The sequence below is a fragment of the Parasteatoda tepidariorum genome, chromosome 6, assembly GCF_982258835.1.
Source record: "Parasteatoda tepidariorum strain Cologne lab strain chromosome 6, Ptep-v5.0, whole genome shotgun sequence".
NCBI classification, from domain to species: Eukaryota; Metazoa; Arthropoda; class Arachnida; order Araneae; family Theridiidae; genus Parasteatoda; species Parasteatoda tepidariorum.
Window position 1 is genome coordinate 33,481,033 of NC_141760.1, and position 14,950 is coordinate 33,495,982.

A 14,950-nucleotide genomic window follows, 5' to 3' on the forward strand; every position below is an offset into this window, starting at 1 on the left:
AGTGGTAGACAGATCATAGGTTAGAGTTTCTTTCCTGTCAGGCTAACAGTGGGAGGTTTTCGAGATTTTCCTCTCCATGTAACGCAAATGTGGGATAGTTTCATCAAAAAAGAAGGATTGGATACTTGTAATTGACGTCATCGTAGTTAAATCGTGGTATTTGTCCGACAGAAGTCAATCAGTTTCAACACACACGCGTAACGTTGCTTAAAAGTAGCCAATTAAATCTAATTTAAATCACATGATTAGTCATAATCGCTTCACTTCTTCTCGAGTCGCAACTACCCAATTGAACAGAATTTTTCAGTTGAACTAATAGTTCGATTACCACTATGTATTTTCCCACCTGATTGTCACCACTGTGTATTAGTGACATTTCCCTCACTTTCTTAAAGGTAGGAAGCTGTCAATGTTTTTATGAAGCAAATTTGATGGTTTTTAACCCCATTTGATCTGTTTTGCGTAAACCTCCGAATTTACTCGTATTCCGCAGCGACTGCTTTAACTACGATTTTTTTTAATGCAATCTGGCAATGGGATGCCTGCAAGTGACGTAATGCGAGTATCTCGATCCTGATTGGTTGCTGAAACCTGGTATTTGTTTACGTTAGCAACTGTTCTTTCCTTTCCATTTCGAGTAAGCCGATTCCTTAAGTATTCTCTTAAGTGTCATTCTATATTCTTACCCAAAGATTCTTTCACAAAGATTTCCATTCTTTCACAATACATTTTTTACTTAACACAAAATCAGGCACGTAGCAAACTAATAATGCATCAAAGTTGACAGGTACACAAAACGAAAATATATTACTGTCACAAAAAATACATAAACAAATAATGAATCTAAGTGAAGTAAAAGATGTAGACGAGAAAGAATTATAGTTCAATAAATTCGATGTGCGAAACGGCGGTATTGTATTTAATTAACTTCACGTTAATCAACATGCTATCTTATGTGTAGAAACTTATCTCAACTTTAACGCGTCATTTTGCTTATAAACAAGCAGCTAGGTCACATGTATGGGCATCCGTAATCTTCTTCTTCTTCTTGAAGTGCAAGTACCCAGTTATTTGTGTGGCAATGATTCTATGAAACAATTATAATTTTTGTTCGCAACTTGGAAATACTAAAAAAGAAGTCCGCATAAGTTAGTTCGTCTTTCAGATTTCCTAAATATACTTTAAACTTCATATTTCTAAGAGCACTATTCTTTTTAAATCCAAGAACTTAATCAATTTTAATACATCGGGGAATTTGTAATATTACACATGCATGATCGTTGGACAAATAAACAAATCTATCACTAATATTCTCTTATAGTAATTTCTTGTTAAAATAACTAAATAATTATTTCTTTACAATCATACATCTCGTTAGAATCTGTATGCAGAATTTCTCGAAATAAAAATATGTTTACTGCTGTACCGGGGTTTTTGGTCAAACAAGTAAGCAATTTCATCTCTTTCAAATGTTAATATTTTAATACGGTGGATAAGTTAATGACGAATTGGACTAGATTTTAATTTTTCAGACATCATGTATTTTAATGCTTTCTAACACAGAATGCATCTGCGGACGTACATACAAAAATGAACAAATTGATGTAATATTGTTGAAATTTGTTTGTGATAATTTTTTTGCCACTGGTTCCCGGAAATTTTAAATACGGAACTTAAAAAAATCTCTAAAGTTACACAATTAAGAGTATTATTTACAATTTTATGCTATTCTATAAAATATTATTGCTATTACTTTCGTTAAGCTGATCTTTTAATGATTTTATACGAGCAAATGTTAAACACTTTACTTCTTAAATTTTTAAAATTTCCTAAAGTAACATTAAGTCGTGAAGATTTGTAATTGAAATAAAAATGTTACGTAATCACAATATATTTTCTATAAAAACTCGAAATCTCAAATAGGAAAAAAACACTTCGCAGAAATTTTATTTGATTACTTAAAATAAGGTACTAAACTTTCCTTTCACTTAAGATGTAGAAAAAGGTAAATACAGTATGAATCTGACATCGCACTAAAAATTATTATTATTATCATTTAAAGAGATCTAAATCCAAATTATGAATCCATAATACAACTGATCGATAAAAGTCTGAGCAATTTTTTCACGGTCTCTGAAAAGGGTAAGTATGAAAAGATGTTAACCTAATTTTAACATTTATCCCCTTTTCGAATAAAGGAAAAAAAAAAACGATTTCCTCGTCATGCATTTAGGCATGCGTCCTTCATTTAGGCATTGAGGAAAAAGTCTCCAGAAAGACAACTCACGCTAGTGTGTCCTAGAAAGACAACTCCAGCTAGTGCGACTCAGAAAGACAACTCTAGCTAGTGCGTCCTAGAAAGACAACTCCAGCTAGTGTATCGGAGAATAGTTACAAAGTTGCAAAAAACTTTCCGACCCCTGATTCACATACATTTAATCGTTTTAAACAATGTGTTCAAAGATATTAACTGCTCCTCTTTCAATCGATGGTCATTTCAAAATTTTTCAATCTGCTGCTCTTGTGATTTCAATTCATGTCTCGCGCTTTTTCAATTTCATTAGTCTACTTAAACAATTTTGTTTAATTAGTCTATTTAAACTATCTTGTTGTTAGCTTAATGAATGTCGAATTACATGACTGGCTCATCACCATAGTAAGCGTTTAATTCGCTCTCTAAAGCTCTTGTTCGGATGTAAAATGTCTTATCCATCTGTTTGACTTTAGGTCCTTCCTCGTATTAGCGAATAAACTTATTTTATTGCTTATTTTTCCAAAATAATTCAAAATCTTCGTGCGGGCCTGCAAGTGAATGCCCTTGACTCGGTTAAATTAGCACGCATAACGCAGATTGACCGCATTTTGTCTAGGATATTTTGCACGGTAACGCACAGATATTTTGAAAAAAACCAGCCAGAAAATTTTTTTTAATGTAAAAATACACACTTTCGAACATTGTCTTTTCTTATGATGGACGATTTTGATACACTGCGCTTATGTTTCTGAGAGCTTTTGTTTGAGAAAAATCAATTGTCCCATATTCAGAGAAGCCAACTGCTCCGGACACGCCAAAATAATTAAAAAAGAACGGTAAATAACTACAAAGTAAATTTTGCAAATATTTGACTAATTTTGCTTGCTTTTTAAAAGGTATAGCATAATATATTTTCAAATCATGCCTGTATATAAATTCTCATATCTAAGTCTATTGCAATGCAAAATGTTTTATTTATCAAGCAAATTGCTTGGTTTTTTTTTTTTTTTTTTGACAAAGCTACCATAATGTTGCTTAACACAAAATATTTTTATTCACTGTCTGTAAATATTTTCATGATGTATGGGATAGGGGCCGCTGCGCGGCCCAGGTGCCCAGTTTTGTTAATAAAAGGAAAAAGAAAGAAGGTATAGCGTAACATAAGTACTCTAAAAAGGTGAATTATATAATAGTGATGGATAAAAATCCACTAAATTGAATTATTAAACCAAGAATCACAATTGATAAACTCCTCTTTAAAATATACATTTGCTGTCCGGAGCAAGTTGGCATCTCTGTATATTTTATTCTTGAATAAATAAGTGTTGTATCTTACAATCCTATGTAAATGATAAATATCAATAAAACGATTTTTTTTCTTAGCTTTCACATTGTTATTTTCAATTCTCGAGTATATTCAAGCGTGAAAAACTATAGCAGTATAAAACACAACGCCGTTCGAATTATCTCGAGTGTGCACAGTTTAGCCTGTTAATCGCGCTCGAATTAACTCGAGCGCACAAGTTAAGGACTTAATATTCTATTTTTGTGGAAAGAACTGCAGTCCATTTTTATTCTTTGTTAATTTCATGCTAGTGATTTTACCTTTCTATTTAGCACTCTTCGATTTTTTCTAGCATAAGATTTTGTTTTCATTATAGGTCGAAGTTAGTTTCCACAAACCTCAACGTTTTGTTTTTCGGAATGGATTGAAAATTGAAGAGAATCTAGAAGAAAAGGGACCTAAAATAAGTCGAGCCTCTTATCTAGTGGGAAATGACACTTTTAACTACAACAACCTACCAGTAAGGATTAAGAATTTATTTAATCGTTATTTATAAAAAAGAATTAGAATTTTTTAATTACATATTTCAAACTAAAGTAATGTTGCAATAAGTATTCGATTATTTACTGAGGAAACAAGTTAAAATTAAAAAGTATTGACAAATATATTTTGAGACTATTAGAAATGTTAAAGGTTTTAATGAGCAAAAATTGATCTATTTTAACATCTAGACGCATTTCTTTAATTTATAATTGTATTTAAGTAATAACAATTAGGTATAAAAATACGACATATATAAACGGAAAAGGAAAGAAACCACAATTTCGCCATAACTTCTAGTACATTTTAAAAGCAAAATTAGAAAAAAAAATGTTTTATTAATCAATTATTCTATATCTATAATTCGTTTATATTTATCCACAAGACAGTTTTTAAGTTACAAATTCGAATTTTAGAATGAATAAAATGGAAAAGTTTGGATTAATATGTTTAAAGGAAAAGATGCACTAGCTCAGAATTCATTTATATAGTAAATAAAGCTATTGTAATCCCAAGAAGTGATAATTCACTTACTTATGAAATCTATAAAATCCTACTTTAACAAATTTTTCTGTAAAACTAAATGCAGCACAGTAAATTGGCGTAAGCGTTCGGAAACAATAAAATTGTTATGGAAATTTAAAAAAAAAAAAAAAAACAATAAGCGGAGATTGTTATTTAAAGACATATGAAGTTTTAAATATATGGATACATATCTGCAATGCTATGCATTTAAAATCATGCGTAGTATTTATACTATTATTTTGAGCCGTGGTGGCTCAGGGGATAGAGCGATTGCCTTCCAACGATGTGAACCGGGTTAAAATCCCAGTGATGGCTGGTCGATACGAATTCCACACCTGGCTCGCATCGACCACAGTGCTGACGGATAATATCCTCAGTGGTAGACGGATAATGGGTTAGAGTCCCCTCGCCATCAGGGTAACCGTGGGAGGTTTTCTTCGTCTTCCTTTTCATGTAACACAAATGCGGATTAGTTCCATCAAAAAGTCAGCCATGAAGGCGAATTTCTCCCAATACTTGATCCAGGAGTTCCCTCGTCTTCTGGATTGGGTTCAAAATTAGAAGGCTACGGAGTTGAAGATTGGTAGTCGTAAACCCTAAACTGGGTTGACTGTTCAGCGACGGTTATAATATGTTATTGTTTCCTTTTAAATATATTCATCTGAAATTAAATACTGTGTTTAAATTTTTGCCAATTTTTTTCAGAGTTTGACTTTCACGGCATTCTATCGAGAAAAGTTAGGCGACGAAGAGAAGTCAACGACAAGATTTCGTAAATGTAACATTTCTTACTTTTTAGAAGATGATGAAATGAAAATATACGAACCATGTAACAAGAACAGCGGACTGTTTCAGGGTAACGTTTCTTTTCACCATAAGTGCGTATTTTTATTATTTTTTATTGAGTTTCACAATTGTCAACAAGGTGACAACAGGTAGGATAAAATGTAAAAATAGCTTAATAAAAATATCCCGTAAGCAATATATTTGAGGTCGGAATAAAAATGCTTTGACTTACTTTATGTATCACTTTCTTCTTAAGCTTTCTTTTCGAAACTTTTAATTATATTCATAGTTTTGTTATATATTAGTTTTATTTAATTGTCGCCCCACTGATTTATATTTTAAAGTCAGACTTTTAATAAACAAAATGATCCGTGAGGTTTTATTATAAAAATAATGATATTTCATTAATGTTAAAATTAAACGGACATTTTTTCTAATAATTATCACTGTAGAATTATATTAATCAAATCAACATAAATTCAATTCCAATTATTGAGTTGCGTATAGGAATTTACAAACTGTGCAAAGATGCGAAAAATTGCATAATTTTAAATTGCATAATTTTACTCATTATTATCGAGTATACGTACAATTTTTATTTTTCATCAAAATATCTTTATTCACCTAATAAACTTATCTTTACGGTTTTTTCCTTGCAACTTCAAATCATCACGAAAGCGGGAAAGTGTGGCTTGCAAAGGGCCACACTTTTTTCAAAGGTGGGGGTTTTTCATCAAATTGTACCATAGCCAAGAGTACGGTTTCCAGATCGGTACATTACAAGTACCTAAGTACCTATACGAAATTTCCATTTGATAACAGCACACAGAAAGAGTCTCAGCCATTATACCATTTCATCAGAAGAAGGAGGGAGATGCCCGCTTTGCGGGCAGGCACTCTGCTACAATACATATCAAGTCGAAGACTACATTATTAATAATGGCAAAGTGCCATTTTTTTTCCTATTACGAACTCCATTTTTCTCCCCAAACTTTATTTTTGTCATGTATGTTTCTTAGTCTAATTTCAGGATGAATGGGAAAAGGGCCATAATGGCCTCAGGCGCCCAGTTGCGCTACAACGAACGAAGACTATATTATATTGCAATATAGTCTTATCACCCTTCTACATATAATTACACAGTTAGTACCTCAATGATCCACATGAATACTTCTTTACTTCATTCGCATTCCACAACCTCATCGAAACACCACAAATATCAAGCTAAAGATGAATGGGAAAGGGGTCGCAAGCGGCATTTGGTGCCCATATGCTTTATACAGTTTAAGTTTTTTATATTATATTAGGAAATATTAGTTAGTAAAATAGCTTAATTTTTAGAAAAATCTTAATACGATAAGCATTATAAGACTACTACTCTCTAAAATCTTTCTCAACAACCATACAAGTTGGCAACCATGCATATATGCTGTATCACATGAAGCTAGAATATTACCATTGAGTTAAAGGGTAAATATCTTATACTACTTTTTTTTTTTAATAAAAGAACCTTCTGCATTACTGTAAGAAAGGAAGAAAAGGGAGTGCGCACTTTCGCGGGCAGAACTTTCTGATAGACCTAAATAAATATAAGGAGGTATAAAATATGAATCATTTAAGGTTGCATTGTTGGAAAAGGAAAATTTAAGAATCCGGACGGAGGGTACTACACCATCGATGATCTGAACATTGGAAACACATTAATTGTGAATGGACGGGAATACATCTTGATAAACTGTGACCCGTTCACAAGAAATTTCTTGACCGAAATGGGATTCAGGGTGCGATCACCACAACCAGATGTCTATGACGCCATTACGATGGACAGGGAAGAGGTATGACGTTATTTAAATATAGACTAGAACTCTAAGTAAACTTTTACCATCATAATTAGGTGATTTCAACTAAGTAAGAGACTAGGGAAATTTAAATTCTAGAACAAACGTTGCAAAGTACTTTATCTATTCTATTATATATAATTCTCTTACGTGGCTCCCAAATTTTGGCTGTATTTCTTTTCCGCCGGTGGCAACGTTTGCTTTGTTTTGAAAATATCAAAGCTTCTGCCTTTTAATGATGTGTTTCTGATCTAATATATATAATTCTCTTACGTGGCTCCCAAATTTTGGCTGAAGTACTTTGTACAACTAAATAAGATTCTTTTCACAACAGTTAAAAATTTACTTTATTTTCTTCATTCATAGAGAAAACAGTTGGCAAAGAATTCTGTTTTTAAAAACATTTCGCTAAAAAAAGAACGAATTCTAAAAGAAATAAAAATGAACAACTTAAAAAATAAAAATGCTGTTGCCAGCCATAGAATTTTTTGAAAGTTAACTTAGCAACATAAATCAAAATGACATAGAAGCGCAACTAGATCAAAATTATGATACCTGAGCGCTTGACGTAACAAATCCTTCAATTCTGTAAGTGTTGTATCGTCAAATGCCCAAATTAACAATTGTGTCCTTAAAGAAATTCTATAAAAAGTTTTAAATAAACAACCTACTTCTACAACTGCTTCTTGAAGAACTTGGCTCATTGATTAAAAATATTGTTTTAATTTTACAGAACTTTACTTCTACTTTCATTATTGCTATGAACCTCTTTCATTACATTTTACAACTTCATGCTAAATTTGAGGACTTTAAGTTGTTTTGTGGTTGAATACTGACATTTAGAAATGTGTACATAGTAAAAATGTAATATTTAGAGGTTAAGAGTTGCCTAAGAAAAATTTAAATTGTTGAGATTGAACTTAACAATGGAAACAATCGTTTTTGGGAAAAATTGAATTGTATTGTTGACATCAAAACTAAAAATATTGTGTTTCAACTTAACAATACTATCTTAATTTAAACTTTAGAATTGCCTCGGAGAAATTTGAATTGTTAGCAATGACTTAAACAAAAAGTTTTATTTTAACTGACAAATACTATATTATAATTTTAACTTTTTCTATGACTATACTCATTTTCTTACTCTTTTCTTTGTTTTTTTATACATTTTATTTTTTTGTGATAAAATAAAAAACTTAAAGTTGTTCTGCTTCTGAGCAATGATGAAAACACAAAATGATGGGCTTCATCAACAATCAAAAATATATACATTTATTTTACAAATTCCATATTATTAAGGTGGCGCCCTTCAGAGAATTAAAAATACAAAATTATCTTCATCAAAGCCGATGCTTTACATCCGGCGTTCAGTGGCAGACTACTATTTCATATTGTTTTACAACACATGGCTTTAGCCCTCTGGTGGGAAAGACTTTAAAACAAAACTTACAACAGTTACTTTTCTCAACAACTGAAATTTAGAATAGTGTGATTAAGAAAAATATGTGAACTGTTTGCAATTTCAAATTAATATTGAAATGTACAGTCCGCAAAAAAAAAAAAAACGAATCACCCTGAATAACTTTCGTTCTAATGATCGGATTTTCACGAACTAAGTGTCAATCTTAATGGTTCCAGGGGGTGACCTCAAATATGTTAATTAATTAGTGCTAACTATTAATTAAGTTACGAAATCAGACACAAAAACGTACTTTCTCTGAATAAACATATAATTTTTTTTACATATTTGGAATCTAGACCCTTGAATTAGTGGGGGTAGACAAAATTTTAAAAAAATTGGGTGGTAAATTGGGCCGCAATAAATGTTTATATATTTGGCGACAGTCCAGAAAACCGCCAAAAAAAGTCGCCTGCGCAAATAAATATTTTAAGATAACCCATTGACTAATTCAAAAGAGGGGTGCTTAATTTTACTAGGTTGCTACGCAACCAAACTCTGATAGTAAAAAAATTGAAATAATGTTCAGTGATTGCTCGGAGGGGCTTAATTTATTGTTAATAGAAAATATCTCGAAGTTTCCAGGCCATAAACAATTTTTTTAGGGGATTTCTGTCCAAAAAGCAAAAAAAATATTATTTTAATCTCCTTTGAAAAGTAAATTTGAATCGATTTATAAATTATTTATGATAGTTTTTAGAATTTAAATACTTGAACTTTTTATCTGATATTGTTTAGATTACACTGTTTTTACTATATTTATTCGAGGATTTTATACTAAAATAAAATGAGCATAACTTATTATAGCTATATACAAAATTTTAGGGATAATCATTTTTACAGTTTTAATCGAGTCTTCTAGGCAAGAAAATTTGAAGAAAAAAAAAGTGCTTGAAAAATAAAATGTAGATTGTATAATAATTCTAATGCACATTCACAAGGCTTTCTATAATTTACGATATTTCTTTTTTCTATAACTCAAAGAATTGCTGAATGTTTAGTGGCATTTTAAAAAGATTGAAATATGTTATGTTTAAGAATAAGATATTGAAATAATATGTTGCAAATTGTAGGATTCATTGCTTAAAAAATCGCTTCATTCTACTAGATATTTAGGTTACATCGTTTCCTTTGGATAAAGATGATTAGCAAATAGCATCCTCATGTTTCGATACATTCTGAAACTTATACGTTCGCAAATTCACCATAAAATGTCGCACAGCATATTCTTCAATTACGATAAGCTACATTTACCACCAAATACTGCTACTATGGTTATTTTTGCTTTCTTATATATATCTGATGATCTCTTTTCAAACAGAGCTCGTAAGATCCTTAAGATACTGAAATGGGGGCACAAAAACTTAAGAGATAAAATATTTAATTTCATTAACTCAAAATATCTGGTATCAAAATGTTAATTTTTAAGTTTATAACTTTTACAATATTGATGTTCTTACATTTTTAAAGACCATATGAATCCTGATAAAATATTAAAATGCATATGTTTACTTTAACTAGTGTAAAATCCTTATCAAAATAATGATCAAGACCCAAATGTAAAACAGTATAATTGACGATAAAAACTCAACTGGCTTCAAAACATATGAAGAGGGAAGTAAAAGTCGACATGTTTCGAGTTTTCAAATATAATCGCCCATTCTCAAGACTTGTCAGGCTTGGATAACTTGTGACTTTTATTATTGACGCTCAAAACATGTCTATTTTTATTATCATCTATTATTTTTTTAAATCAATGAAGTTTTTATATTTTCGATTCAGTTTCTTGGGATTATCCATTTAGTTACACAACATATTAAATTATTTCACTCGATATTAAAATAAGTTTTACATATGTTATAGGCACAGGTTCTTAGATTGAAAAAATAATAATTCACTACTTTGTAAAAAAATTAATGCAGTAAAAAAAATTTTTTTTTTTGCTGCAAGCCTTAACATTTTAGTTTAAGGTCATAAAAACATTCCGTTTACAATTGAAATTTCAAAAGTCGAATGTGAAAATGGAATGTCCCCTAGTACCAGGAATCGAAATTAAATAGTAACAAGGACAACTTTTTTAAACAAGTTAGCGTTTCCAACCTACTCGAAGTTGTTTGAAAAGGTATTTTTTATATATCGATTCCAAAGTTTATTCTACATATATTTCAGGGTATACTTTCGGAGTATTTCGATCGAGTTTATTTTTACACCCTTATTTGCTTAAAATTATTAAATAATTTACTTAAAATAAATTATTCAAGCTACATGATTTAATGCATTTATAGTATAATAATAAACGGAGCTTCCGACGCATATCCTTAACCTTAATACCGCTATCATTAAATAAATGGAATAAGCTTAGATAAATAATAAAAGTTAATTTTTCCCTCGTGTAATTTTCAAGGAATAATATGTTTCGATCAAACAGATTTCATTCTGGAAATAGCGAAATTATTGAGTAGGTCCCTTGGAGCAATATCATTCTTATCCTCTTTTGACGAAATATGTATAGGAAAAATTAGTTTTCACAGTTTCTGTAAAAAGTATGTTAGCCTACTTGCCACGTTTTTTTTTTAAATTTTTTTTTAATTTAAATAAGGTCGGAAATTGTGTATTGTGTGCACAGCTTCGGAATCCTTACAAATTTCAATTTTTAGTATTTCCTGATTAACAAAATAAGGCATTTTCCTGATAACAAATTATACTACAATAATATCTTGGAAATCATGCTAAAGTAAAAAATTAAACAAAATAGTTTAGTATATTATCAGAAAAAAAATCTACTTGGTATCATAAAGAGTAAAAGATATAATGAAATAATTAGTGAATCACACGTGGTCAGATAATTAAAAATTTAATTTCACAACTAAGATAGTAGGACGACATTTAAGATACTGAGATATTTTAAGACACTAAAAAAATTGGTTACGTATTCCACAGCTTTTTATGTTCGGTATCTTTATCCACTTTGTAGTGACTTATAAAACATCAACACTATTTTAGATAATCTAAGTTGAAGTCACAAGAAACAAAAAAAGAAGACAATCAATAATTTATATCCTTTTTTCAAAAAATAGTATGCTAAGTAAATAATCAGCTGTTTTGCATTAAATAATTTTAAACAGCTGAATGTTTTTAATTTCTTAACAAGGTTTTATTCTTAGCTAGCAGACAATAACTCTTTAAAAAAACTTGACTATAATTTGAAAAGGAAACCTAAATTAAAGAAAATGTAAATTAAAGTTCTAAAAAACTTATTAGTATATTAATGAAGAAATAATAAACGTAAAATAGAAAAGAATAAGAATTTTAAAATGTTAAAATTTTATTAAATAGTTGGTAAAATAGTTCTGCGATACACTTCCGGAAATTTCTTTTAAGATTAGGATGATATAGGGTAAACCAACAAATGAAGGAGCATTTCATAGATATTTCTTAGAAATAAGATTTTAAACGTTTTAATTTAGATTGATTGGTAAGAGTAGCTTACTACCTAACAATAGGAAGTCCTTTAACAATACATTTAGTTATCTGGTCTTTGAGTCTTCTCTGGAAAAAGATTTGAATTTGTTAGTATCTGTTCAACGCCTTGTTTCTTTGACAAAATTATAAGGTCAGTGTTTGTTGTTATCCGTTTAAACTACAATTAATTGCATATAATAATGCTTTTTCTTTTCATTGTGAAAAAAAGAATTCAAAATATGGTCATTGAAGTTACGTTTTATTTATTTTAAGCATCATAACATAAGCAAGTACTGAGATTAGGGGGTGTTTATTAACTGGATTACAGAACGATGAAAAACCAATGTATAAACAAGTGTTCCTTTACTGGGATTTTTTCAAGTTAATGAAAATAAAAGAAAAATTTTAATTTTCTTGTACCTTTTGTCATATCTATTATAAATCAAAATTATGTTAAAAATAAAAAAAACAACTTCTAACCAGTGAAGGAACAGGCATGTTCCTTCACTGAGAATAGATTTCCCAGTGAATGAATAGTATGTGTGAAATATGATTTTACTTGGATAATTAGTAGTTCAGCGACATAGAGGACTCCTAAAATTCTGTTAAATGTTGTATGAATAGTTCCTATAACTATTTCATTTAAATATGCAAATTTAATTGCTAAATTTATTTAAAGAATTATAATAATAATTAATTTATTATTTATCTTTATAAATGTAGTGATTAGTTATTACATCATACCTTAGACTCCTTAATAAACTATGTTTATTAACTAAATATAACAACTAAATATAATAATAAAAGCTTGAATGGAATCTTTGCAGGATTTTGTGCCAATAATTAGCTAAATTATTATCCTATTGCCGTCTTTAATGTCCTAACGGGAACTGGTAGGAAAAATCCATTTAAAGACAATTATCTAGGTGAAAAATTGGTGAAGTTTTTTTAAGGTGACATCCACCGATAACTCAGTGCAATGCGAAGATAATTTCAAAAGGCAAAACTTCCCTTAGAGAATAATATTCGAAATACTGGTTTTAAGAACTTCAGAGAATCTTTAGGAGGGAAGTAGCCCTGGCATCCTTTTATAAAGTGATTGCATTTACAATGCGAATGAAACAAGAGTTGAATACTGCCCTTAAACGGGAAAAATCTGCGGCCTTAAAAATTATAAGGATTTATATTCTAAAGTACCTAGGAAAGAAAAAGTACCTCCATTGGTAGTTTTTCCTTACAGAAGAATTCGTAGAGATATTACAGAATCAGTCCCTGCTACATATTTCATTGGAAAAAGCTATTCATGAAATGAAACGATGACCGCAGCAACATTTTACAAATATATTGCAAATGTTTCTACCCATGGCTAATTAAAAATGCAATCAAATTCCTAATTTTGCTTCTTCTGGATAGGTATAAATCTCATATTAATTTGAAACTGAGCAAGTTTTGTTCCTCAAAACAAATTTTCTGGTTTAGTTTTCTACGTAATTCTTGGAAATCTCGTTAGATCTTGAAAACAAAAGAATTGTAAAACAATATGTCTAGAAAATTTTACATCCATTTTTAAATAAGATTTGAGGCATCAACTGGTGAAGTTAAAATGATTTTATGAAATGCGATATTTTTTCATTCGATGTAGAAAACGTTGACTGTAACAAATGCATGCAAAACAGACACCAAGAGTTAATGAGCAAGACAACTTATCAACAAAACACATGCTTCGAGAGTAACGATGCGCTATTTCTTCAGAAGCTTGAGAAGGAAATCTCACAAGTTATGTTGCAAATTTTTAAAGGAACATTGACAGAAAAGTTTAATCTCCCAAATATCCAATAGCCTGCGCTTTTCTCAATATTGAAGAATTTATTTCAAAAAGAACAATTTTATAATCAAATTTTGGCTCTGAAGCTGAGACAACTAACAATAATAATGAAAGTATCTTGAAAACCGATTTTGAGATAAGTCCTCTTGAGGCATTGTTAGTTGCAAAAACGATTGGTTTCGCTTCGCTTCGCTTTATTTAAAAAGAACTGGGCACCTGGGCCGCGCAGCGGCCCCTATCCCATATTGGTTTCATAAGTAACTACTACATATAAGTCAATGAGAGATGGGTTTTACTCAAACTTCGAAACTCCTTTTTCTCATTTATTATCCAGTGAGGAATTCTGGAAATGGAACTGGAAAATCAAAAGAAATTTCGAAGATACATTTACATTGGCCAAAAATTTGGAAAAAAGAGGAAGGTTAAATCAAAAGAAAAAGAAATAAATTACTCATGACGAAGAGAAAAAAAATACTTAAAAAGATTTAAAAAAAAGCTTAAAAAATATGAGGAAAAGATTAAACAAAAAAATGATCGAATTATAATAATAATAAAAACATCATCAGATTACACAATGATAAACATTCATAATTTAGAACGGACTATTAAACTGTGAGAAAAAAAATGAAAAACATTTTTTTAAAATTATGTATTCAAGCATATTTTACTTTCCATTCCATGACTGAAAAAAAAGTAAAATTTTCCACATTAACTATGGTTATATGTCGTAATTCCAAGAAAAATCTTGTTTTTAGACATTTGTGTGGCCTATGGATTCCTAACGAGCATTAAACATTATCAAAATTAAGTGTTCATTCTCTGGAAAATTTAGTGTTTATTCACTGGTAAGAACTGTTCCTTCACTTGGTCATCTTACTACTTATTATTTAAACCACCAAAAGCTTAAAACAATATTATGTAAGTTATCTAACTTTTTTTTACATAATTTGCATTTAATAACAAATATGTCGAAACC

General features: G+C 30.0%; 1 protein-coding gene across 1 annotated transcript in view; it reads left to right on the top strand.

Moving 5' to 3' along the window:
- The first annotated feature begins 1,201 nt into the window (after positions 1-1,201).
- The window catches only part of LOC107445907 (EF-hand domain-containing family member C2), a 33,888-nt gene continuing 20,139 nt past the window's right edge, over positions 1,202-14,950 (top strand). Inside the window, exons 1-4 of the mRNA XM_087165620.1 lie at positions 1,202-1,446; positions 3,916-4,059; positions 5,310-5,460; positions 7,011-7,225. Of these exons, the coding sequence (XP_087021746.1) occupies positions 1,411-1,446; positions 3,916-4,059; positions 5,310-5,460; positions 7,011-7,225 (546 nt within the window). The 5' untranslated portion in view covers positions 1,202-1,410. The remainder of the gene's footprint in view (positions 1,447-3,915; positions 4,060-5,309; positions 5,461-7,010; positions 7,226-14,950) is intronic.